Below are 26838 nucleotides of genomic sequence, written 5' to 3' on the forward strand. Positions count from 1 at the left end.
CACTAAACATATCAAGAAGAATGTTATCTTTAAACAAATTACCAATAAATGACCGTTTAGTCTCCTGGCTAAAATGTAATTTCTTCTTACCCTCAAACCCTGATCAGAAAACACTGTTCACAGCACCTTTGCGGTATTTGAGCAGCAGGTCCCAGATCCCTCTGCGGGAGTACGGGTCAACCCCAGCTGTAGGTTCATCCAGGACGACCACCTTTGAGCCTCCGACAAATGCTATCGCCACAGACAGCTTCCTCTGCATGCCGCCTGACAAACGGAAAGTTTTAAGCTTGAAAAGAAAACTATGCATGAAAAACAACAGGTTTGTTTTTCAGTCAAAGTCTCACACAATGAAGTTAAACTAGTAACTTTACCTGAAAGGTTTTTGGTCTGTTCGTGTCGCTTGTGCAGGAGGCCCACATCCTCCAGCAAAGTGTCCAGCTCCGCCTTCACCTCTGCTTCAGACAGACCCTTCATACAGCCATAAAACCACACATGCTCCTCTACCGTCAGCCTGAACGAAGGAGAAAATATGAAAATATCTCTTTAATAGAAATCTGATCAAAACAGTTGACACTATAAAAAAAAGGTATTCTGAACGTTGTTTCAACACGTTGCAGCTCGGGCCTTGCATGTCTCAGTAAAGGCTGTTTATTTTCTTCCTGGCAGACGTCTTCAAGCATCTGTTAACTACCATCTTCTGGTCTTGCTATCAATGTGTATAAATGAATTGTGCATAAATGAATTGTGCATTCACCCATTCGCACAAGCACATTTGTCTAGGTGCTTTCTAAGTAACATTCACACACACTCATACTCGGAGAGCAATTTGGGGTTAGTATCTTGCCCAAGGATATTTGGCATGCAGACTAGGGGAAGTCAGGAATCGAACCACCAACCTTCCGATCAGTAGATGCCCTGCTCTACCACCTGAGCTACAGCCACCCCGTGTATAGGGATTAAGTCTTTGGCTGGGCCACCTGAGGACAATCAGAGGCCTCTTCAGCATGATGTTTGCCGTTTACTTTGGTTTACAATTGTGACGTGATAAAAGGTGACGCGTGTCACAAACATAGCCCCTGGAGTTCTGCCCGAACAGTTATTTAAAAATGACGCTTTTTCACATGCTCTCAAAGTCTTGTAAATGCAGTTTGACAAGGAAGTATGTTGTAGCACGCCTTTTACAGCTGCTCTATAATAACTGTTGATAATGTGCTGCAGAAAGCTTGTCACTCTTCTGACTGTTTAAGGACTCACTTTACTAACTCAGGTTCGTCAAACATCCAAATCTGGGAGTTCTTCTATTTTACACCCAAATCCTTATAAACAGTGTCATACCTGTGCCTTATTTATGTCTGACCAGCTTTATCTGAGGATTTTCCCAAGTCAAGTGTAAATTGTTGTCTCTTTCTAAATTATGTTCAACCACGAGTGAAAAAACAAGTTCTAAAATGCACCCAAGTGCAAATTATGTAAAACCAGTTTCAATAAATTTTCACTTTTTGACTTTCAGCTAACATGAAGGGACTTATAAGTTAAAAAATTAGCCCAAACAGACAATCAGGCTGTTTGTTTCCTAATAAAACTGTTTAATTTCGTTAAACAATCAGGAAAAATAAATGTAATAAATTAAAAAAAAAACACACACAGAAGAAGCTACACGCAAGGTAAAATTAGTTGCAATCAGAGCTTGTGAGCAGGCCTTACATGTCAAACAGGACGTTGTGCTGGGGACAAACTCCCAGCGTCCTCCTGATGAGGTCCATGTCATGGCGGATGTCCATCCCTTTGATGTACACGGTCCCAGAGGTGGGTGGGAACAGACCGGTCAGGACAGATCTATCAAACATCAGACACATAAAAAAAAAAACATACTGACCCAACGTGCCATCTACATGAAACTACAATCACATCTCTCATTAACCATTTATTCTAATGTGATTTTAAAATTTGAAGCCGCACAGCCACAGCATTGTTTGTAAAACCACATTGCAGTTAATGAAGCTCCAAAAATTCTGCATGTAAATTATGTTTGTGATCCACAGTCTAACTTTCAGCTAGCTGCTCTTACATGGTGGTGGTTTTGCCGGCTCCATTGTGGCCCAGGAAAGAAGTGATCTGCCCCTCATAGAACTTCAGGTTCAGGTGGTTTACGGCCAGTTTCCCCCCCTTCTTGTAGATTTTCACCAGATTTCTGATGCTTACGCCCAGAATCATGTTACTGGGTTCTGGTTCAATGTGATCTAATTACAGGTATAAAGAGGCAATATTAAATATTTGAATATGCTAAAGGGAAAACAGCACATTATTATGCCTTAAAACAACAAAACAAATGCAAGAACACAAAAAACAAATTGAAAAGGATTATGGGTAGCTTGAAGTCATGAAGTCTAGGCTCAACTTCAGTCTCCTTGTTTTCTAAAATCTTTTTAATTAATTGGCTTATAGTCTCATCTCATTACCTTGATTTGTACTTAATGGTCTTAAGACTGCAAATTTGCCAGGAATGTCTTTAAACTGGTATAAAGAGCCGAGCTCAAAAGTCATCACGGTGCAGGATGACAGGTTACTAAAACTCTGTCCAATAAAAAAGCACCTTATATAAACGATAAGTGACAGTAACGAGCCTTCCTTTGGGAACCTGCAGTGGAAAATGAAACAGTACCTTCATTCTGTTCTGTAGGTGCAGGGGGGATCGGCATGCCTGCTTCAAGGGGAACACCTCCCCAGTAGTTGAGCTGAAAGATGAAGTACCATGGCCTGGGGATCCCATACTCACCTGGTGTATAAAACACAAACTTATACACACATTCATATAAAGGATAACATTACAGTGTTTAAAAAGATAGCCAGTGGTGGCTACAATGTTATGCCACTGAACCGGTTTAGTTTGTCTCTGAACTAAACACATAAAGTGAAACACACACAAAAGTTTCCAGTTTGAAACACAAGACAGAAGACCATGGTCGTCTCATACCATTTAACAGATAAACAGATGTAAAATATCTATAGCATAGCTAAGATAAAGCAGGAAACATCCATACCAGGAAACACTGCTTCGATGTACCAGGCAGCGATGGCATAGATGAAGGCATCCACATACAGCATAACTATGGAGACAGTGAAGCTGTATCGGTCTCCTTCCACAGGGCTGGAGTGCAGGTTGTACCACTGAATGCCCACACCTTGCTCTTCATACTGAGAGAAATACTCACAGCCAAAGCCAAAGGCCACAGGAGAAAGGAAACTCTGAGAGAAACAGACAGTCACATTACACCCTGTTAAATCATTGACTGACATTCATAAATAAAACTAAGCACTCTCATATAAGGGCCATGCTCATATTTAACAATTAAGGGATTCCTTTTCCCTATAAAATGTTCCCTGATGAATGCACCCTATCATTTTTTTACTTACAGCTAAGATTCGGTGTGTGCTGTTGAGGTGGTCTCTCCAGGCGACACACAGGACGTAAGGCAGGTAGAGTCCGAAGTAGATGAGTCCCCCACAGGCAGCTGACAGGTTGGCCTTTGAAAAGAAGGTGCTGATGAGGAAACACTGCATGATGGTGGCGGTGGCAAAAGCTGTGAGGAAGAAAAAAATAACGGCTGGGTTGCTGTACGGCAAGATGTCTCCCCACTGCAAAAAAAACCAAAAACATTTTAGTCATCACGAGAAACTATAAAACACTTTAATACACAAATCATTTCCACTAGAAAAATTCTCTCATTACTTAAAAAAATATGACTGCAGACTTTGGGATGGTCACATTTTCCTGTTCAGCCTACAGGGTTGCAATGTAGTGTGCGTGTGATGACGGCTCATCATCTTGCCTTGAGCAGAGCGATGAGCAGTGCTGCAGAAACCAGGAATGGCACTATGCTGCTGATGAACCAGCTGAACCAAAGTGTCCCAGTTCCTAGACCCATGATCCTCATGGTTTCCTTCAGCCTCGCCTCCTTCTCGTACACCACACCTTTGATGATCATGGCCACAGAGTAGATCCACGCCAGTGTCATGAAAAGCGGCAGAGAGCGGTTTAGCACTCGAAGAAAACTGTGGGGAAAATAACCAAAGACGAAATGTGTGTGCTGATGTTAAACCAGTGATACACGGAAGGCTACAGCAGCAAGTGTTAAACACAAAAATGTGACAATTATGAAGGTTTTCCTGAGCTGCACTCCAACAGTCCTATCAAATGAACTCGGGAACTCCGAGACACTCAACTTGTTTTTACAAGAAGCTGATCTTGTTGCACTCTGATATTATACTCAGGTTCCAAAAACCACGCTCACTATAAAATATTAAGTTGGGTTTTTTCTATACATTTTTTTAACTCTGTTTGGATCGTGCCTATAATTATTTTTTGTCCATGTTTATTCTCCAGCTTCTCTCTTCAGCAGGTTTCTTTAGTAAAGGTACTACTAGTAGTACTACTACTAATGATTTTTCTAATACATTTAGTATTAGTTTATAAGTTAGCTTTAGTTAGTTTATAAAAGCAGAATTAGAAAAGGATGGAACAAGTGTGGCTTGTTTGGAAGGGATGATAGCACAAAGCTGGTTTGCAAAGTTACAAGACTTATGGAACAATGTCCTTTGGAAAGACCAAATCGGAGATGTTTGGCCATGATGCACAGGACCACATCTGGCAAAAACCAAACACAGCACATCAGCACTAACACCTTAAACCAACTGGTCAAGGTGGTGGAGTAGTGGTTTACACTTGTTTGGCAGCCACGGTGCCTGTCCACCTTGCAATCACCCAGTCGACCATGAACTCATCTCTCCACCAAAGTATTCTAGAGTCAAATGTGAAGCCATTTGCTGACAGCTAAAGCTCGGCCCAAATTGAGTTACGAGTTTATGATCCCAAGCAAAAATCTACAGAATGACTGAAAAAGAAGAGAATAAAAGTGAGATATGAAAGAGATTTTCCTTGTTGTCATGGCTTAATGTTTCCCCTCAAGGACAGCAGATTCAGCCATCTCAGAAACACAGAGACAGGGGCTGACAGGTTAAACAGAGACCTCTCAGTTCATTTCAGACCCGGCGTAACTCTCTCCTCGCCTACTGCTGCTCTACACGAAAAATTCGACTATAGATCAAGAGAGTTCACAACATCCATTTACAACTGCACGCCACTCACACATCGTCCACATAGCAGGGGTACGGCATCTGCTGGACGTAGATGCCAGTAGTCTGTCGAACTCCGGTAAGCACTCGGCTCACCGCTCTCTCCACCAGGTCCTGAACATACACGAAACCACCCCAAATATAACGCATGTCGCTGAAGGGGTCAGCAGCTGGACCCGGATCCCAAAACCTGAAGTTAAAAGAAATCATGAAATCAAGAATTAAAGTGCTAGAGAAACCGTCCTAAGGTCTTCCTTGTTTCATGATGAGGCTGTTTCAGCATGGTTAGTTTAATTACACATTAATTACAGCATTATCCAGAACAAACAATAACAGCAGGAGCAGCCCTGTGTTTAACTGCTGTAAAGTGTTGGTTAAAAGGAATAAGCTACTGCTGATAGTAATGAACTATAACAGGAACAGTACTTCTCAGTACCGGTCTTTGAGCTTGTTGGTGCGGGTCACATCATCAATGTCCATTCGGATCTTGTAGGTGACATGTGGGGGCAGCTCAGACGAGGAAGTGTTGGGCAGCAGGAAAACCACGCCTGCCCAGAACTGCCTGTCCTCTAGTAGCTCCAGCGCTCTTTCAATCAGCTGACCCTCAGTTTCCAGCCCCTCCAGTTTGTTCAGAGAGAAGCACTGCAGGAGACGAAGGAAAACGTGCGGAAGATATGAACAGACAATCACAAGGAAGGTGGAATTAGGCTTTAAGCAAACTTCACTTTTCTATTTTATTAATATTTAAAAATAAATAACAGCAAAGGAGGAGAACCTCTGTAACTTGTGCAAGAGTGGAGATAGTTTGGTTTATGTCATTGTAGATGTCCAGCCAGGTCAGCTGTGCTCCGGGCCTCCGTGGGATATCTGGAGAGGGTGTCGACAGGAAGCGTGCGATGCGTGAAGCTGTCCAGGGCGTGTCTTCCAAACGCAGGTTAACCAGTACTGCAATCTCTGGCTGCCTTAACAAATCCTGTCTCAAACACATACACAGACACATTATTATGAATGAAAATGCTGAAAAATGCTATATATTTCACTCTTTCCTCTTGTAGTGAGAGAAAGTCTGACCTGTAGCATCTTAACCTCCACACTGGTCTCCATGTAGCTCTTGATTTGTGGTCCCACCTCAAGCCAGGCTTCATTTAGCTCCTGGATAATCTGCAGGTCTTCAAATGTTTGGTTCACCTTCAGCGGAACCGAACTTAAAGTTAGCTTAAGAAGTCACGTCTGACACATCTTACAGTCAAGGTTTCCTTTTTAATTTAATTTTTTTTCATATAATGTCATATTGTAAGATAAAGACCTTAAAATAACACAAGGAAAACCCCAACTATCAGACAATCCTCTATGAGCAAACATTTGGCAAGAGTGGAGAGGAAAAACTCCTTTTTAACAGGAAGAAACCTCCAGGGAGGGGCAACCACGTGCCCTGAGTGGTTGGTGTTGAGGGGAGGGAGACAGGAACAAAAAAAAAAACCACTGTGGAAATTGTTTGAATTTTCTGGATAAAAACCTAAAACATCCCGGTCTGAAGACACCTTTTGTTTATAAAACAGTGAGTATAAGATTGCTGTACCTCTTTCATAACTTGCTGGACTGCGGGAGTGTTGGGTGTGTAGAGGAGTTTTCCTATGAACAAAGGTTTGATTCCTCTCCACACAATGCGAGACAGAGGGTTGGACTCCAGCGCCTGGACCAGATTTTTACAGAAGGGAGCTGCAGGAAGCAAAAAACCCACCAAGCATGACAATCATTAAACAACACAGGTGTTTCTCAGTGGGGTTGTGTTGATTTAAGTGGTGCAAGTGCACACTGAAGTACAGAAGGATCAAGGCCTCAAGCCACGTCTTGTCTGCACATATTGCCATTAACATCCTGCCACAGAAACTGCACAGCATCTTACTTGTATTGTTGTTGTGCTCCACATCCATGTCCTCTGTGCCATTTTTGCCCAAAAAGGACTTGATGTCATTGTCTTCATACCAGTTAAGGGACGGGATGCGTTCACCGTCAAGTTCGTGGTGACCGCACACGATCTTCGAAAAAGCTCTGAAACTTTCTCTGGGCATTGCCGTGCGATTTTCTGGAGACAGGACGCGAAGAGCCGCGCTCATGTCTGCAAAACTGGAGAGGGAGGCGATCTGAGAGAAGTGAAGGAGGAACAAAGAAGCTTAGAAGAGGCAGAAATGAAGGGCGAAAACAGGTGAGAAAGACGAATTGTAATACAACAAAAAATGATGAAGGTCTGATGGTCTTACGTCCTGAAGCACCTCGAACTGATTATGTCCAGTGTGATTAAAATAGAGATATAGACTGAATGTAATGTGCTCTTACATCATCCAGGAGGGCAGTGAGCTCCTGGGAAACTGAGGTGACAGCCTGACTGATGGCCCTGAGTTCTCCAGCGTTGGCCATTAGACGGTCTCTCTGACAGGGACAAGAGGTGGCTCGTGTTACTCCTGCTGCTTTGAATTCACTAAATTTCACGCTGGTTTCTCCATCAGCTGATGCTTACCGTAAAGAACTTGGTCAAATCGAGCTGAGACAGGAAAAGGCGCTCGGTCTCCTGCAGCACATCAGCTGGTAAGTCACACATCTGGGTCTGAAGATCAGTCATGGTGGCTTCTCCTCCATCCACCGTCAGCAGCTGTTCTAGGACGCTCCTATTACACACCATGTCCTTTAGCTGCATCTCCGCTACAGCCAGTGTAGTCTGGAGTGGACAAAAACGTACTTTTAAGGATGTTTGGCTATCAGACAAAAACAATACAAAGGTAATAAACTTGCTACTGACCCAACATAAAAAATTCAGTGATGCCTTAAAGGGAAAACTAACAGTTTACATTAAAATATCATCACAAATTACATGACTTTCCTGTAACAAGTGACAGTAACTGCTTTTCAGCACGAAATGTAACTTTGGTGGTAGCAAACACCTCAAAGACTTGTTAGTGACAGAAATCTTATTTTCATTTTGGATTATATCTATCTTCTTCTTCTCTGTAATAAATGTTATTTATTCTGTATCAAATTTTACATTAGATTGGTTTTCTATCTTTAATCCTAAAAGGGACTAACCACTTAGGCCGAAAGAGTTTTAGTTCTACGGAGCAGATAATGGGTTTATTTGTGATTTAAGCCGGCAACCAACCTGAAAATTAAGTCTAGCATTCAGCAGTGTGTCCACAGTCACAGGTGACATGCTGGCATTGGTCAGGAGGAAGGTGGAAAATGTCTCATTGGGTCTCAGGTATTGTTTTACTGGGAGATCTGCAGTGGAAATACACAGATTAAGATTACAACCAAAAACCCACAAAGCCCCACAAATCAAAGTCCAAGCTAGAATCAACACTTAACATCTAGAATAGAGCGTGCAGCTGAGTTTGCAGTATCAACACTTTAAACTTAAAGTTAGCAAAGTTAATTTGTAGTTTTTTCAGGTAGCACATGACGTCCGATAGTTTCTTCCTTTTCATACTGACGTGCTTGACAGATTTTAGCCTTTTTTTCTATTTTATCAGCTTTATCATAATTAAAAAAAAAGATTTTTCCTGCTGCTGAGAGTAAAAAAAACACAATTACAAACTCATAAAGTTAAAATGCGCTCAGCTACAGGGAGGCAGAATAGAATCAGCCCGGTTCCAGTCACTGGTTCATTATTAATGACTTTCAGGTCACAGAACAGTGCAGCAGCTTTCTCCATGTGTTTGCTTGTATGATTTCTGCTCACATAAACTCATCGATACAGGCTTCATCATTTGAACTTCCTTCCTTAATATTTTTGTTTTTCTTATCTAGAAATCTAAAACCATTTCACCAAGAATAACCTTCTTTTTCTCTTTCACTTGTCTCCTGTGAGGTTTAACTAAATATTAATTTCATCCTTCCAAACAGTTACCCAGATGAAACAGTGCAGCAGGTTCTTTAAACTAAGACCTGAGCACATGTTAATGTTTGCCTTGCTGTAGAAAAACAAAACACTGACAACCTGCTTTCATTCAGTCTCTTGTTCAACAGGGGAAGTCATGTAACTCAATATGACCGAGGCAGGGCAAGCTAAGCAATCACTATGTCCTGCTTTCACAACAGCAATAAGACACAATCATTCAGCTATGCTTAAACCACACGTACACATACTGAGTAAGGCCTGCTCAGATACATCAAAGTTAATCCAATATTCCTTTCTTTGTATAAATTCTTGTTTTTTCCCCCTATTTCTTTTAAAAACAAAGAAGGTTTTTGCATTTGTGTGAAAAGTGGGAATAAAGTGCAGCTACATGTCAACCAACCTTAAAGAAAAACCCTCAATGTTTAAAGTCATAAACATTGACTTTATGTAAAGCTTCATGTTCTGCCACAATGACTGTACTTATTCATGACTCTTTCTGGCTAATGGTGCCCATTTAAGAAAGAAATTCTAAACTGCCCCTCTTCAAAGTTTGCCCTCAGTTTAATATGTATTCCTTGGATCAATGCTTCAACAGATTTAAACAAGCTGCAGTACTTGGCAGAGCTCCACTTCTTTGTCCCAGCTTCCGGACGCTCTCCATTAGCTTCTGAAAGCCGGCGAAGCTCTGATTACCACTGTAGGCCAGAATGGCCTGGACATCCACTAGAAGCCGAGACAGTCTGGAGGAAAACAACAGTGAGATTGAGAGTGTGTGTGATACTTAATGACAGCAAACACTAACTTCATGTTTGTATAGAGACCAAGGCTATTCAATCATATTGCCTGCTAATCCTAAATTTGCCTTCCAATGATTTCTGTTGTGTACAGTACCGAACTACTAAGACACCTCAAAAAATAATACAAAACTCTGAGCTGTTACTTCATACTGCCTGAAGACAAGTGTTCTGATTTCCTTCTGAAATATTTTAAAACTCTTCCTATAGGATGTGTTTATGTAAAGTCATGCAAAGTATGCACATTTTTGCAAATGAGCTGAAAGCTGCAGGAACGCAGCTGAGGTTTTTCCATCTGCTTTATTTCTAAAATATACTTTTACTTAAAGTTTTTCTTGTTTCAGAACACTTGTAATCAGAATACTAGTGCTGTACCCTTAAAGCAATGATCCTACTCTAAACTGCACCACTCTAGGCGGCTGGCCATGTTTTTAATCTCTGATCTACCTACATGGAGTTGTTAAAGTTGCCAACTTGGCCGGGTGTCTCCCCTGGTGTCTGGCTGTGGAAGCAAGGGTTGTTGATGTTGCAGATAATGCCCTGAATCCAGGGCAAGGTCCCTGCTGATGGCAGTGCTTTGTTTGGAAAGTGACCTACAAGGAAAGGAAAGGAGATCAGCCTGAGCCACAAAACAATGAAAATACTGTGAAAGTGACCTGAAATACATCCACCAGGTACTAGACTGAGCAATAATCCTAACATCCTATCCTAGGATTCAGCTGTGTGTTAACACAATGCCTTCCCGTTAGTGGATATCCCAGCAAATCCACCTGTTTCTTCCTGTTAAAAGTGAGTTTTTCCTTCCCACTGTCGCCAAAGTGCTTGCTCATAGGGGGTCATGTGATTGTTGGGTTTTTCTCTGTATGTATTATTGTAGGATCTACCTTAGAATATAAAGCGCCTTGAGGCGACTGTTGTTGTGATTTGGTGCTATATAAATAAAATTGAATTGAATTGAAGGTCTGACTATGCAATGTTCAGAGAAATTGCAAAAACTCAAGAGCTACATCTCAGACTGTACAAGTCTCAGTTAGCGTGTTAAATGCTAATGTTCATGCTAGTGCAAATATAAAAAGAAGATGGTGGAACAACTTTGGTTTTTAAAGTTTCATCTTAACAAACTTCAACTTCATAGGTGGTGATTTGTTCAGTTCTCCACCTTTATTGATGCCAAAGGTGATGAACAGCAATGCTGTGAAGAGTGCGACAAAATCTCTCCACAACCCTAAGAGAGATTAATAAATGATTACTTCAAGTTATTGCTGCTAAATGTGGACCTACAAGCTAAGGAGTCATGGGTGGGCTTAGTTTTTTACAGAACTGCATAAAGTCCTGTGACGACCTTTCTCACATGGCTGTATATATATGTAAAACTTTAATGTTCAGCCTTATTGATTGTGGTCCAGTGGAAGCACTTGGAAACATTTCGTGTAGGTTTCGTGTTTGATACAGAATGTTTATTGATCCTTTGAACGTTGCAGTTACCATAAATGCCTCTGTATATTGTTCTAGCAAAATTGAAGTTCACCTGTCTATCAGGTAAAACTTGATCTAGTTTACATCTTCTTAAACTCAAAGTTAGTGAGATGTAACTTTATCATGCACAGACTAACTGCCCATTACACTCTCACCTGGCATGCTGTGTTTTCTTAGGTTACCAGCAGTGTTGGTCAAGTTACTTGAAAAAAGTAATCAGTAACTAATTACTGATTACTTCCCCCCAAAAGTAATCCCGTTACTTTACTGATTATTTATTTTCAAAAGTAATTAGTTACTTAGTTACTTTTTAAAAAATGATTTACAACCTGAATAGGTAATAAAGCAATATATCTTTCAGCCCAATTACTTTTTCTGCATAATCCATCATATAAAATGTAATCAAATGAAAAAGTCTCATTTTGAAACTAGTTTTATTAGTTTTAATCTTTTAACTTTATGCATGATGCAAACATTAAACTATATGCAACATTCTCTGACTGGAAGAAATTTGTTTAACATTTAAACCTATTTTCTGCATATTCCAGCACATAAAATAAATTTTTTTTGTGTGTCTTTCAAATAAATGCACGTCAAACACAGCAAAAAATAAATAAAATCAAAGACTCAGCGGTCCTGTTGCTCTATTTTCACATGTATAGCAGGAGTGGGGCAGGCGCAGGTTTGCCCTGGTGCAGGTGTGTCGTAGCGGTCAATGGAAGGATCTGGGAGTTTCACATTCCCGTGGCAGTGTACTGTTGGTGCTCGCTCGGAAGTTTGGGGGGTTTTTTCGCTGTAAAAAGAAGTTTTCCTCCCACGCAGTGAGCAGTGGACGCTAATGTTTTTGTTACGTTTTTACAGAATCAAACTCAAACTAAGGTCAGTACTTCCACGCTTTAAACGCTGCACGGGCATACTCTCTGCCGCCCTCGTTATATTATCCATTGTTGATCTGCACACAGCTGTTACCACGAACGTCGCACTCGCTTACGTCATTGTCATGAGACACTCGCAAAAAATCACGGTTTTAGTAACGCAGTAACGCAGCGTGCTTACGGGAAAGTAACAGTAATCTAATTACCTTTTTTGCAATAGTAATCCCTTACTTTACTCGTTACTTGAAAAAAGTAATCGGATTACAGTAATGCGTTACTTGCCCATCTCCGGTTACCAGTTATGTCACTACATGTTTATCGTGAACTAATCAAAGCAGGTCAAGAACACAAATGTGCGTGTGTGGCACAAGACTCACTCTTAGTGAGTTAATCCTCTTTAACCAGTTGGCAAAAGGCAATTTTGAAGACGTGTAAGCGTGTTTGTGAAGAGACACAAATATCACAGCATCACTCACATTGGCTCTGTTTGTAAGGAGGGTGCGAATGACGGACAGAGATAAGGATGACGAAGAGGAAGAGCGGCCAGAGGAGCTCGATAATCAGCTGGATCTGCACAAGAGGAGAGCATAAGAGGTGTTAACAGTAGGTCAAATGATCAGTGACCTTTACGGGCCAGGATTATGGCCAGCAAGGAAACTGACAAATAAGTGCTGTGATACTTCAGATGGTGATGTATACACAGGAAAACTGAAGAATGATCTCATGTATTGTGCAGTCTGTGTCTCGTTCATTATGCTTCCTTATAGAATCAAACAATCTTTTGCTTTTTATCTTGAGTAGTGGAGATGTGATCACCTTGTTCCTTCTGCGGTACGTGATGTTCTTCCAGAGCAGGAGGAACAGTTGTCTGAAAAAACCCATCGCTCTTAGCAGCTACCTGACCATGGCGTGATCCTGGAAAAATGGTGGAGAGAAGAGGACAAGTTCATCAGGGCAACTGTGAAATGTACACAAAGGAAAAAATACAGAGCCAATACTGCAATCATCGACAATCATAAATACAGGAGGTAAAATAAGTATTGAATACTTCACTAATGTTCTAAGTAACCTGACCAGACTGCATTTTCCTTTTATTTCACAGGCTTGTCTAAACTTTGAGGGAGCACCTGGTCATGGCCTGTTTCTGGTGAAATTATGTACCTTCCACTTCCAAATTACGGCCCCTGATATTAATTATCACTAAGTGGCAAATTACTAATGACTGATTTCAGCTGGTGTCAGGACTTTCCATGCCTTTTTGTATTTCCCCTTTTGGGCGGTATAGAAAATTCTTAGAAGGAAAAAGAAGTGTCATTATTAATGTTAACTATGATAAATGTTATTAGTGAAGACAGACCATACAAGGTATTGAATAATCAGCCCCGATCTTATCTTAAAGACCTCATAGTACTGTATCACCTCAATGGAGCACTTCACTCTAAGACTGATGGCTTACTTGTGGTTCCCTGGGACATTTAAAAGTAGAACGTGAGACAGAGCCTAAACTTTTTTAAGATTAAAAGGTTTAAAAATGTCATTTTTGATAAATCTTAAAGTTTGCACAGGATCAGTTGACAATAAACCCTCCCTTAGTTCTGCTGCAATAGGTCTAGGCTAGTGGGGACTTACCACCAAAATTATGTAGAAAAAGGTTACAGACCTAACAGCCTTACTATGTGTGTTTAGAGTAAAGGTTTTCTTCTCTGCTCACTCTGATCTGCTCAAGTCAGACAATCCCATGCTTGATCCTGAAATCCTCCTGATCCAAACAGCTTACCTGTCTCACTCTAAGGCATTCACTTTTGCTCAACCATTCGCCCAGAATATGGTCTCTTCTAGCTGTAGAAAACAACATAAAGCTGTTTAAGTAAAGCTAGAACTGCTCTGACTAATTCCCTTTGCAAACCTTACAAAACAGTCTGCATGTCTGCGCATGTCAGTGGAGGTGTAGGATGTAGTTTTTATAACCATTAAAGCCGGTGTTAACTTTTTTTTTTTTTTAAATATATTTTTCTTTATTTTGACCGCCAGGTTTATCACGGGGTTGTTATTTCCTGTTTGAGAACAGGAAAACATTAGCAGGTATCTAATGCAGTGTTGATGTAACAAGGTACAGTAACGATTCATGCTCTCATAACACAGAAACTACGCATCCACATAAGTTACAACTTTGCACTGCTTGAATGAAATTAGGTTATTCAATCAGGTATTATTTTCTTAAAGTAGACATGTAAAAGAAATAAAATCAAATCAAAAGTACACTGTAACTACAGGTTTATCAACAACAATATTAGCGGTTAAGCGTAAACTTATAAGGGCAATAGCTTAAAAAAGCTTGAAGAAACATTAGCTTCCTTGTCTTAGCATCCTATATAGTGATGTTGCTATTGTGTACATCAGCTCATTTACGAAAACAGTGAAAAGAAACCAATTTGATTACCTCAGTGTAAAACAGATGTTAATGATTACCTCTGTGTAATAAAGCTGATTTTAAAGCTCCTCTCCGCGTTTCCTATACACCAGCGGCCGACAGCTTGACATTGACTTCCCAGTGTTTGTGATAGCAGCTGTAAGCAGCGTAAAGTTCCGCCCACACATGAAGCGGATTGGGCAAACACATTCAAAGGGGCGTGGCCGTAAAAGCCGGTTAGGAATCCGATTGGTTACTGTTATAATTTGGTAACTGAAGAAAAATGGATTGGCTCATGGAAAAAAGAGAACTGACAGGTTCACAGCGCTTTAAGTAATATGAACCGTTCCCTTGTGTTCAAGAAGTAATTCATAAAGAAGGATATTTTTATCAATACAAGCAACAAAGCATTATAACTTTAGTCTGACACTATTAAAAAAATTACAATTACAATTAATCATTCATAAACGGCACCATTTCAGTTTCACTAGACATTGCACTGCTGTCATTTTAAGTGGCATACCAGTGTATAATCATCCAATTTATTTTATATGGAATCGGTAGCTGTTTGTGAGTCTGTAGGTGTGGGACCTGATTGACCTGACATACCGACCAGAGTGCAACAGGTGAAACACCCAGTAGGAGAGCACGCTCTCTACTGATGAGCGCCAGAAGACCAGCAGCAGCAGCTTCCGGTCCAGGTTATTCTTTCTCACATGGAGGAAGTGAAGCTGCTGCTGGGCCTTCTTTACCAGGGCGTTGGTCTTATGGGTCCAGATGCGATTGGCGGACGTGTGGATGCCCAAAAACCTGAAGATGGAGAAATATCTCCACTTATATTTAGAGGGGAGTGACCCTGTCTGTGCCTCCTGAAGTCCATTATGAGTTCTTTAGTTGGGAGCGCTGTGCCACTGCATATGTCTGTATGTGCCGACTTCTTGAAAAGTTGCACCTTGACCAGACGGTTCTGGTAGCCATAAAAAACAAACAAACTTGTGGCATACTTATCACTCCTCCTGGCAGAATTGGTAGAGGTCGTTTAAAACAGTTGGTTTTCTGGCAGTAACCTGGCTATAAGCATAATTGTCCAGCTGGAACTCCAAGCTGTGTCCAAGTTTCAACAGTCTAGCTGGTGATTTGAGTTGAAGTTGATGAATTTATTCAATCCATTTTCTGCAATGTACCAGTACCACTGGTAGCAAAACATGATGTTACCACCACCATGCTTGACAACTGGTAGTAGTCTTAGGTTTGAAAGCCTCACCTTTGCTCCTCCAAACAGCTCAATCTTTGTCTCATCTCACCTTAAAGCTTTTCTCCAGAAGACATTTGGCTTGTCCATGTGGGCAACTTCAAATTTAAGTTAAGCTTGAACTGTCCATGGTGATGTAAAACTTGTTTCACTGTAGACACTGGTGTTCCAACCATTTCTAATTAATAGCAGGCTTTGTGTCCTTTCATCTTAAGGTGGCAATGTGGGTCTTCTTCCAGACCTCTGCAAAGCCATGATACAGCCAAACAACCTGTACTTACAGTTGTTTAAACTGATGATCAAACCAGAGTGTTGTCAAACAAATCCTTAGGCTAGCAAAGAGAAACTCCTAATTGTATTTAATCACAATTCTAACAAGAATAGGTATTTACCTTCTCAATTTATTAGACATTGTAGAAGCCTACACTCCACTTCTTAAAAGATTTAAGTGGGTATGTTTATATTTGACCCTTGTGGATCAGAGAAAATTCAAAATTCAGTAAGTCATTAGAGATATAAGCTGTACAATCATTCTACTCTGGAAAAAGAACACTGCAAAGAATTAATTCAAAGCCCAAAATTACCACAACTTCATACATGTGATGAGTTTATGTAAACTTCTGACCATCAATGATTCAATAAAGCATATCAAGATATTTTCTTACAGATCATTTTAATGAACGTCGAGAACAGTAAAATCTTAAAAATATATGCATCTCTCTATCAAATAAGGCAGTCTCTTAATGTTGCATATCTTCTCTGACATGTTCGACACAGTCAGAGAAGCTAGTGTATGTGCATGTGAGGGGCTGGAAGTACATCACAATGACAGCCACAGACCCTTTGTCCTGATTCAGTGAGGTCCCCCTCTTCAAGCATATTTACCTCAGGCACACTGGCGCCACACGACAGGCTGGAAGACTAATGAAGTACAGTGTTTCTGACGCTGCTCACCACTAAGTACGTAAGCAAAGTAAAAAAAGCATTACTGCATCTCAGCTACTGCCTGAAATGTAAATATGTGATAAATACAAATGAAGAGCTACTACCTATCCCTGTCATTTTAAATCGCACTTTCATATTCAGATGTTCTTATTGTCCTAAAAACATGCAAAACTGATCTGGTTTGCAGCTTTCAGTGGTGTCAAAACAGCCTGTAACACACTTGCATAATATTTTCTGTTTGGCAAAAGCTCATGAAGTTTGAATACTGAAGAATTTTTGTCCAGGTGAAACAGGAAGTGCTCAGAGAAACACTGGCTGCTCTTGTCCTGTTAATAGTCGATACGTTGAAGCTGGCATCGTCTTCAGGTGGATCTGCACAGACAGAGAGAAGTCTCATTTTAAAGTGTAATGAAGTTGATTATGTAATTGTGAATGTAAGCATTAGATTACGTCTCACCTCCCCTACAGCGTTTGTCAGAATCTGGATGATCTTATCATGGGGCGTTGCAACAACGCTCTGCCCGTTGATTTCAATGATGCGGTGCCCGACGCGGATTCCTCCTCTCTCTGCTATACCACCCCGCATCAGACTGCAAATCTGCAACCCAAGGACAGAAAACTGCATGTTTGTAGTTCAGAATAATTTACTTGTACTGAGTGCTACTGGCCTTTTAAACCAAACACGTTAATCTCTTAAAGCTATCTGGTAAAAACACTGTTGTTCTATTGCTGGTTGCTGCGGGCTCAGCGCCAAGCTGAAGGGTTATGTCTCATAATGACAGATGTGAAATATGAATGCTGACGTACAATGCCATCTTCCACGCTGAAGCCCAGCTGAAATTTCGGATCTGGTCTCCTGATAATTGCCATGGTGACAGGAGGACAGTGGACGATGCTGAGCCTCACATACTTCTTGCTTTTCTGATCCTAAGTGGAGAAAAAAAGGTGAAACAACAAAAAGGGAGGCTCGATCCAGAGTTAGAGCAGTAAAACTTTACTGAGGAAAATATGCAAACTATTCACCCAAGTGTACCTTTTCAGCAAAAGTTATTTCCTTTTGTAATAACTTTTGTGAATGTTTACAACATGTTTTCATCATTACAAGCCTAACATTGGACATTTTATTGGGGTCAAATTGAAGGAAAAGTATGTGCAGAAAGGTGAAATGGGGGAATGCAGCACAATAAGGGTTTTATCTTTATTACCTTAGTTTGATGATCAGTGGAGGCCAAAATTCTAAATGAAACTAAAGTTGATAAACTGCACAGCATTAAGTAACTATCGTATTGTGTCTTTGATTAAGTGTTTCAAAGGTATAAACTTCTGTCAACTCGAAACAACAAAAATGTTTGTTAAAGCAAATTTTGCTTTAACAGTTTAAGTTGACAGATTGGTCCTGTGTGGACCCACAGTGCCACCTGGTGATCCTAACTTGCATATACAGCACAGTAAAGACTTTCACAGGAAAGGCACTTAATCTGCAGCATAATATGTTTCTTTTTTTTGTTGTTGATTCCTTTCTTCTCATCTTAATTATGACCACTGAAATTTGAAGTTTATGTCATTGTGTGTCCTACTTACGCGGATGATGTTCTGGCAGGTGGTGATGGGCAGACCCACAAGGCTTGTCCCGTTGATGGACATGATGCGGTCCCCGATGCTGAGCTCACCACAGCGTTCAGCCGGGCCTCCATGGAGGAGGCTGGCCACCACCACTGTGGGGAGGATGGAGCCCCAGCCCGACTCCACCACCGCCAGTCCCAAAATCTCCCCTGGAGCCTTGGTCATGATTACCTGATCCACAGACACAGAGAGACTTGTAATATATCAGTGGTCATTTTAATCCGAGCTCGTTTTTTTTTTTTGGCTTGTTTTTTTTTTCTCTCCTGCAACACCTTCTATTAATACTTAGAACCACCAAAGGAAAGCCCCTGCACACTTCTAAACAACATGACGAAATAAGGAAATAATGGATGAGGTGCAGATAATATAAATAACAAACAGCTCCTTTTAGCTGTGCATATATAAAACACACACTTTGAAGTGTGAAGTCTGAAGCAAACTGCAGACCATCTTGTGATGGGATCACACCTGCTGCAGTGCCTCTAAGCTGTCAGACCATAATCACCCACAAACCCAGTCTTCGCTTTAAAACTCTGCTGCACACCTTTAAAGATTTGTGAATGCATCTTGCACGGTTCTGACTCTTGTGTTGAAAATACCTGTCCAAACAGGTATTTGCAAATTTGCCATATCTACCTTTGTGCTACTTTAGGACCATATGATGACACATTTGGGCATTTTGATACATGATTTGCAGTAAAAAGGGGGCCTGCTTTGGAATAAATTGAACACGTTGGCTAATTAGTGACTGGTCTATCTCAGTGAAAATTTGAGCACCTTCAGCTCCACCTTTTAGTCAGTGCCACCATCTCTAAACCATACATCATAGCAGGTCTCACTTGTAAACGTTCCCTTTCACTCTTGCTGCTATCCTCCTGTCAAAAATCAGCCCTGACACTCGTCTCCACCTGCTCCACCCTGCCTGCACTCTCTCCTGCACCTTTAATTTGCTCTGTGTGTTGCCTTGGTTAGTCCTTTAACTACACAAGCCAAAATTATAGGTCAGCTGTATTTTGTGTGGGTGGCCTTGCAACCACAATCCCTCCTGCTTACTTCTCTGAGGTTTTGAGAGTCAGAGAAGTGGGCCAAGTCTCCGTTGTAGAGTTCCTGACTTTCCAGGTAGTCGCTGTACTCGCCGGGCCTCAGATCGCTGGCCTTGATGCCGTTGGCCTGGAGGAACTGCTGGTAAGCCACTCCAAACGCCTGCCCGATAGCCTGGGCTATGATCTGAGCCTGCAAACAGGAGGAGACACAGACAAAACTGGGTTCAGCACTGTTGTTACAGTAATGTCTACTCTATATTTAAATGCTAGGGGCATTTGTTAAACAAATTTTCTCCCTAGACTTTTCCTTAATCCTCCATTTAAATACTAACAAATCAAAGCAAATGTGTTCATTTGTAAAGACAAGCAGCCACAGGGTCATACAACTTGATACTGGGGCATCAACACAAAACACTCTCTTTAATGCATTTTATCTGAATTTATCTGTGAAGTTCTTGCTACACACACATTAGCATCTGCTGTAAACATAAGTTAATGAAAGTATTTTGAAATGATCTTAAACACGTTAAATGAGCTCAGTTTGAAAAAGCTCTGAGCAGACGCGGTCACAGCCTTCAGCATCCCAGAGCTAATTAGCTTCTAAAGGAAGCTCTTCCTCCCATTCAGCGTTGCCAACTGTGGGAAACTGGGACAAGAGCCAGACGGTTTTGACATTGAGGAGAACTCAGTGGTTGTCTGAGGAAGGAAACCAGGCCAGCCAAGCTGAAGCTGAAACTGCTGTCAGCAACCGACTTGGCAATTTAATAAGAGATGCAAGAGCGTGCAGGGCGAGAGATGTCAAGATACTGAACGCTACATCTATTTACATTATACTGCACTGCTGTTTGAGTGAGGGTGTTCCACAAGGACATGCGGTAACCAGTCTGTGGGCAAAAGTATGTGACTAGGAAATCTGGAAGAGTTCAGAGGGGCTCTGGGAGAGTCCAATGTCAATTTTAGCGATCTTAGACACATTTTAATGCCATATATTTCACCATGTACCTTATTTACTGCATGCTTAATGAGTTTAAACATGCAGTAACCATGCAGCAAAACTGTGTAATTAGAAATGAAAGACCAATATAACAATGAGGCCTGGCTGGACTTGTAAATGAGCTGTTTGGCCAGCAACCAAGCTTCCTGAAAAGCTCTGCTTGGAATCCAGAAATCAAAATATGAGTGCTAAGAAGGAAAGCATCATGCTGACTGCACACTTCTAGTATATGAACACCATATAAAACCCTCCAGTTGACTGACTCACATCCTCAGAGGAGAACACATGGCAGATCATCAAGCACTTCTTTGCAGATGATGACGAAGAGCTTGAGTCGGTGTCACCATCTTGCCCTTTACGTTTCCTTCGTGCCATCAAGACCACGATGTTGTCGATGTCAGCGATGTAAGAGATCATCTGCAGAGCGTGATCCATCATGGCTTCCTGCAAACAGGACATGACGGTGGTTAAGATAAGAAACAAAGACAGGGAGAGGGAGCACGAAGGTCTGCTTTGGAACCAGCATAGAGTTTAAACCTCCTGCAGATAGGTATTACTTAACATTTGTCCTCTTAGAAGCCTCTCTTGTTAAAGGCATTTTTACAGAACTACAGGAATTATATGATAAAGATTGGTGTGTCTGAGAGAGCACATCCCAAAGGGAAGCCCAGGCCTTTATCAACGTAAATATGAAATTAAGGAAGCTCCTCATTCTGTGTCTTCAAGCAAAGCAGGATTGTCTGTGCACCCTCACCTCATCAAAACCATTTCTCCAGGCCAAATATTGTTTGTATCAAGTTAATGTACCAAACCACTGACCTAGCAGACAAACATACAGACCGAAGGCAAACCACAAACCAGGCGCATAAGATTAATTCAGAACTGAAACTAACTTGGATGAGAATTCTGAAAAAGTGAAAGTAAAGACCGTTGTTTGTTAACATGGAAGCTGGTGGAGCGTTCTTTACGTGAATCAGAAGGGCAATTTCCACAAATATTTGTCTTTGTTTTACATCAAAGTAATTTATAAATGCAATTTTCATTTTCATTGTACTTTTTATGCCTCATCTGTGTCCTAAATGACAACTTTGGATAATAAACGTATATCGCTTGTAAGTAAAAACACTGAATAAGAAAACCATTCATCTTCACATCCATCACTGCAGAAAGGAGCAAATGCAAATGGAGCAATGACAGTAGATGACCTACTTCTACTCTCCTAACAATTCAGTAGAAAAAAAATAGCTTCTACTAGAGGCCTCATATTAAATCACCACCCAATTCTATATTAAGGATTCCTGCAGCAAGAGCTCAGCTTGAATATGAACATCAAGGAGTGCAATGCTGCTTTGTGTAATAAAAAGTCACCAGCTGTGTTGGGTATGTTTTCAGATGTTTACAGAATTAACCTCGAGTCTGACAACTTTTTAACACATTTAGCTAATGTTCATTCTCTCAGAGTACATTTAGGTTTTTGTCTTCATGCTCCATGAAGCCAAAAACACCAAAGAAGCCAGGAATCAACTGAGCTTTCACTGAAATCCATCATCGGATTTTAGTGCTACTAGAGACATTTCTTGCATGATATGTACAATATATAAAACTATTACTTAATTATTGTGTAAAATGTTAAGTGACACTATTTTTCCCCAAATGCTTTATGCTATAAGTTAAAGACTGTGCAGATTTAGGGTGGAACCCCAACAATCTGATAATCCCCTTGGCTACACTGGGAATGAAGAACTCCCTTTAACCAGGAAGAGACCTCCTCCGACAGAACAAGGCTCAGAGAGGGGCGTCCAAACCAGAACAAAACAGAGAGATAGAAGACAAAACTAATGGCATGCAGTAGTGATGTATAAACAGGAGTGACAGGAGGCGAGAGGAAAATGCTCAGTGCATCAGCAGCGTTAACTAAGGGATGGCTCGGGGTCACCTGATCCATCATCAAATTATGAGCTTTAACAGAAAGGCGAGTTTAAAGCCTGTTTCTGTCTCTTGAATCCAAACTGGGTGCAGGTTCCACAGGACAGGAGCCCGATAGCTGAAGGCTCCATCTCCCATTCTACTTTTAGAGGAATCCCAGGTAGGTCTACAGTCTTAGAGAGAAGTGAAGTCTTATGATATGAGGAGACACAAGAGAGGAAAATGAATGTATGTGGTCAGATGAGTGCAGTACCTGCGTGTCAGTAGTGAGCACTTTGATTCTTTGAGTAGAAATGAACAGATCCACTTCTGTCATTGGTTGGGACTCTCCTTCTGGAGCCTAAAAGCACCACAGACAACATTCTCATATTTAACCTTAGAGGAAAGGTACACCACATGTCTATCCTTAACTTCACAATGACATCCCACCTACTTTAAAACAGGTACCTTTAGAAAGAAAAAAAAAAAAAATCCTTCACTGCAACTATAAAACTAGATTTAACATCATCAACCAATGCAGCGCACAGCCAGATCATGATAAAAGGTGCATATTTGGTTATTTTGTTTTTAAAGCACCTTTATTCGGTCCACAGCCTCCTGAGCCTGGGCCATACGAGCGTTTGTAGACGGGTTCTTCTCTGATTTGATCTGAGTGGAGCCAAGATACTTGGCACCAAAAATCACTCCATCCAAAAGGTCTTCAGGATCACAAGGACCAGGCACTAAAACATTAGCACATATTACATTAGATATTTGACAAATGTCAAATTTCAGTGAATAATAATAATAATAATAATAATAATAATAAAAAAGAAGCACACTGAAATGACTCACCATCTTTATATGAAGGCTGGTCATCAGCACTCTGCAAAGAAGGCACGCACAGCAAATTAGTGAATTTAAGTCCATGAAAAACTAAAAGTGCTTCAGATAAGTTCAGTGACGGGTTAGCTGGTGGTACAAAAAAAGAATAAAAGTATTCTGATTATCGTTTTAGTGTTGCTAAGAGACCAAAGACAGATGAAGTCAGGACAGATGTGTGGTAGCTCTGGAAACCAGTGATGATTGTGTTATTTTTGACATTATATAGCTTCATTAATCAGCTGAAAAAAAAAAAAAAAGCAAATATTGGATTAGTTAACTCATCATAACAAAAATGATGGATGTTATGGCACCGACCAAACGTCTCCACCCTTATTATTAGTTTTAGTAAGAGCACCAACCTGCTCGCTCTCTGCAGTAGCTTCTTCCTCTGGAGGCTGCTCTCCCAGCTTCATCCACACTGGCTCGGGATACTCATCATCAGGCAGCGAGGTGAGGGAGTCGTCCCTGTGCCGTTGTTGTTGACCATTCCCGTGATGCCTCCAGAACCTCTGTGCATCCTCCTGGCTGTAGGAAACTGACACCACAGCATCCACGTCCCCTCTGTGCGGCAGAGAGGTAGGATGGGGTGTAGCGCCTATCTCTGTGCACTGTAGCATCCCCAGCAGGTCTCTCTGGTGGCTTTCAGAGAAGAGCAGCCCTGTGGTTTCAGCGCTGTCCTCTTTTATTGAAGAAGGAGCACATGCTTCCAGCTCAGACCGCGTGGAGTAATAATGATTTGATGGCGCTCGATGACTGGGATGTGGCTCTTCCTCCATTAGTTGGAGCTGACTGAGCAGGGTGTGGATATGCCTATGGTCTTCATCATTTGATCTCCTTTCAGCAGCCCCCTCTTCACCTCTCTTGTTCTCAACATCCCCCAATGTCACCACTGCTTGATCTTCCTCTGTGTCCTTAAAGCCCTCAGCGATCACTATTCCCGCACTTGCTTCAACCTTGTCTGTTGATTTCGCCTCGACATCCTCAGCCGGCTGTTTAACGTTTCCCACAAGATCCAGCTGGTTCACGTCGACTGGAGTCAAAATGTCTCTCTCAACCAAAGGAAGCGATACTGACTCACCCAGACCTGCCTTGTCGAGACAGTCAGCTGAGGTGGGAAGGCTGGCATCATCCACATCGTCTGCTGAACCAGCTTCGCTAGAGGTGTCTGACCTCCAGTCTAAGGGTGGAGGCTCGATCAGGTTGTACGAATCCAGATCCTCTGCCTCTGAACCTGGCAGAGCTGCTGCAGCCAGACTCCTGACCTCAACCCCCGAGTCTCCATGAACAGGAACCGGATCAAACAGCAGGGAGTCTGCGGATGCAGGGAGGCAGTCTGAGTCCATTCTGTAAGAAAGCCTGTCAGAGAAAAACTGGCATTACTGAGCTGAACAACTGGTGAAGTCAGAGATTTTAAGCCAAACTGAGCAAGCGCCTATCCCCATGCAGTTTTCCACACACAGGAGTGTATAATAGCACATTGTTGAACCTGGTTATTAAACATCTGGAGGGAAAAGATACTCATGCACGATTACTGCTTGTTGATTTTTCTTCAGCCTTCAATACAATTGAGCCTCATATTTGAATCAGAAAGCTTTTAGAACAGTTTGATTACAATAAAAATCTGAATTATTGATTTTTTTTTTTTTTACTTAAAGAGTCTGGCTGGCTCCATATTTATCTTTTTATCCTGTACACAAATATTGATCAAAGCAGGTCTGAGATCAGGGTCATTTTAGAGAGTGCAGACGACTCAGCTATTGTCAGTCCGCTCCAGGATGACGACGAGTCGTACCTTTAATTAAACATATCTAAGATAAAAGTCACTGACTCTAAGAAATGTACTCATGTACAAGAGGTCACATCCATTAAGGATCAGATAGTGGAACATGTTCAGTGTTATAAATATCTTGGAACAATAGCTGAATTTCAAAGCAAACTGAGAAAGACTTACCATTTCTACACTGATAGAATCATTATGACTTTATTTTAATGTGCTCTTATTGCAATCTGCTTTATCCTTTTCTTGGCTTGAGGTTTGTAAAAGACAGAAGTGGTCCAACATGCTGACTGGTGAACCACAGCATCCCTGAACACCAGACACTTACAGTGGTTCGCTGATTTTTCTTGACGAATCGTACCCTTTCCATTCTAAGTTTCAGTTTCTTATTTCTTGATGATGGTTTTGTGTAAAACAACAATGTTTAAAAATAGCTTTGTTCCAGCAGCCATCACTCAGAAGAACAAATCATAGTGTTGTTACTTTGTGGGGTACATGATGCTCAAAATTATTATTAGCTCTTGCTTTCTGTATTTTGTACCTTGCTTATCTGTTGCTTCTCTCCATTAAAATACCTCATGACTGCAGAGCAGCTCTGCCTAACAATACAAATAAATTATACCGAGCCTCAACCAGACTCACAATTCACATGAGCTACCTCCAAAACACTGTTATTAAATATCAGATCTACACAGTGTGTTTATAGTTTCCAGGCTGCATCAGCATGACTGCCTTAGCGAAAAAGTAGCAACATTTGAAGGACATCTATGCACCCTCTTGTCCTCATTTACCCACAAACACCGAGATAGAAAAATCCGCCTCAGGCTTATAGAAAACATCATGTACTCGAACAGCATGCAGGCCTATAGTGCAATATCCAACAGGCTCAGGGAGCACAGTCCTTCACATCCCTGTATTTTAGAAACAAAAACTATCAAACAACTATAAATAACAACCAAAATAATGTTAATTTATTACACCATAAAAATTAGCACCATGGTAATATCAAAACACACCAAACCTAATTTATTAAATGCCATATTTAGGTCTATGGTCCTTACTGGTAAAATGTTTTTAATAAACAAGACTCGGGACTCGTCAGCTACTATATTTAAGTCTTTTACTATATTTAACATATACGTGATCCATCTGGCAGTGCCATGCATTAAAGAAAAGTTTATGATCCCTCCTTCTTTCACAGATAAACACACAGATCAGATCTGGTCGACGACGCATCTTTCATGGCGTTAATAATCCACCGTTAGATCAGATAATCACGACATGTTATTAAAAACACTGACGCGGTAGTGCAAACAACTGACAGCAGGGTAAAACACACAAACAAGGGAAAATAATTTTCAGGGTGTGAGAAAGACGTGAGTTTGGCTAACCGAAGTTAGCAGTCTAAGTAGCCTCAGGCTAACAGCAAAGCTAGCGTTGGCTTAACAGCAGCAGTACTAATATTTCAATAATTCACTCAAAATATGAGAGTACAAGCGGCTAAAAGAGAAGTTTTCACCTGATATTTTAAATCTCTGTCGCTCTCTTTGTGTCCACACTCAGACTCCCGTGGGTGCCACGACAGATGAGTTGACGTGGTTTGGAATTTGAACGTTTTCCAAAACTCTGGCTTCGTTTTATTCTTCATACTAATAATACCGACACTGTTAAATTCAGTAATGTCGCATACTCCGAAGATGAGACACTCTTAGTGTATAAAGCAGAGTTTACCACTCATTTTTGCCGCTGTTGCCGACTGACAGCTTTTATTTATCGGCTGACTCTGTAGTCGTGCTGCGTTCACGTGCTACCGCAGCTTCTCACATCGCCACGA

General features: G+C 41.2%; 2 protein-coding genes across 7 annotated transcripts in view; both read right to left on the reverse strand.

Moving 5' to 3' along the window:
- The window catches only part of abca7 (ATP-binding cassette, sub-family A (ABC1), member 7), a 28246-nt gene extending 13516 nt beyond the window's left edge, over window positions 1-14730 (reverse strand). For 4 of the 6 annotated variants that reach the window (XM_065472023.1, XM_065472022.1, XM_065472021.1 and 1 more), the window contains exons 1-22: window positions 14640-14730; window positions 12987-13085; window positions 12647-12740; window positions 10271-10412; window positions 9641-9765; window positions 8288-8406; window positions 7652-7849; window positions 7471-7563; window positions 7040-7277; window positions 6713-6852; window positions 6205-6321; window positions 5909-6106; window positions 5570-5775; window positions 5147-5323; window positions 3831-4053; window positions 3415-3636; window positions 3042-3246; window positions 2663-2776; window positions 2069-2240; window positions 1705-1836; window positions 372-511; window positions 127-264 (exon numbers count right to left, since the gene is read on the reverse strand). In XM_065472023.1, the coding sequence (XP_065328095.1) occupies window positions 127-264; window positions 372-511; window positions 1705-1836; window positions 2069-2240; window positions 2663-2776; window positions 3042-3246; window positions 3415-3636; window positions 3831-4053; window positions 5147-5323; window positions 5570-5775; window positions 5909-6106; window positions 6205-6321; window positions 6713-6852; window positions 7040-7277; window positions 7471-7563; window positions 7652-7849; window positions 8288-8406; window positions 9641-9765; window positions 10271-10412; window positions 12647-12740; window positions 12987-13052 (3259 nt within the window). In that variant the 5' untranslated portion in view covers window positions 13053-13085; window positions 14640-14730. Of the gene's footprint in view, window positions 1-126; window positions 265-371; window positions 512-1704; window positions 1837-2068; window positions 2241-2662; window positions 2777-3041; window positions 3247-3414; window positions 3637-3830; window positions 4054-5146; window positions 5324-5569; window positions 5776-5908; window positions 6107-6204; window positions 6322-6712; window positions 6853-7039; window positions 7278-7470; window positions 7564-7651; window positions 7850-8287; window positions 8407-9640; window positions 9766-10270; window positions 10413-12646; window positions 12741-12986; window positions 13086-13947; window positions 14010-14610 lie in introns of all 6 variants that reach the window. The other 2 variants (XM_063496157.1, XM_063496159.1) reach the window with 2 other exon arrangements.
- A 1672-nt stretch (window positions 14731-16402) lies between these two features.
- Window positions 16403-26792, reverse strand: si:ch73-40i7.5 (amyloid-beta A4 precursor protein-binding family A member 3). The gene is made up of 11 exons (XM_063495093.1): window positions 26524-26792; window positions 23587-24583; window positions 23198-23228; window positions 22940-23085; window positions 22617-22703; window positions 20705-20881; window positions 19454-19633; window positions 18359-18571; window positions 17585-17704; window positions 17235-17375; window positions 16403-17149 (listed from the first exon to the last, which is right to left on the reverse strand). The coding sequence occupies exons 2-11, from the start codon at window positions 24568-24570 to the stop codon at window positions 17078-17080; spliced, it is 2151 nt and encodes a 716-aa protein (XP_063351163.1). The 5' UTR covers window positions 24571-24583; window positions 26524-26792; the 3' UTR covers window positions 16403-17077.
- Between the last annotated feature and the right edge of the window lie 46 nt (window positions 26793-26838).

The sequence above is a fragment of the Pelmatolapia mariae genome, linkage group LG15 (assembly GCF_036321145.2).
Source record: "Pelmatolapia mariae isolate MD_Pm_ZW linkage group LG15, Pm_UMD_F_2, whole genome shotgun sequence".
In the NCBI taxonomy this organism is placed as follows: Eukaryota; Metazoa; Chordata; class Actinopteri; order Cichliformes; family Cichlidae; genus Pelmatolapia; species Pelmatolapia mariae.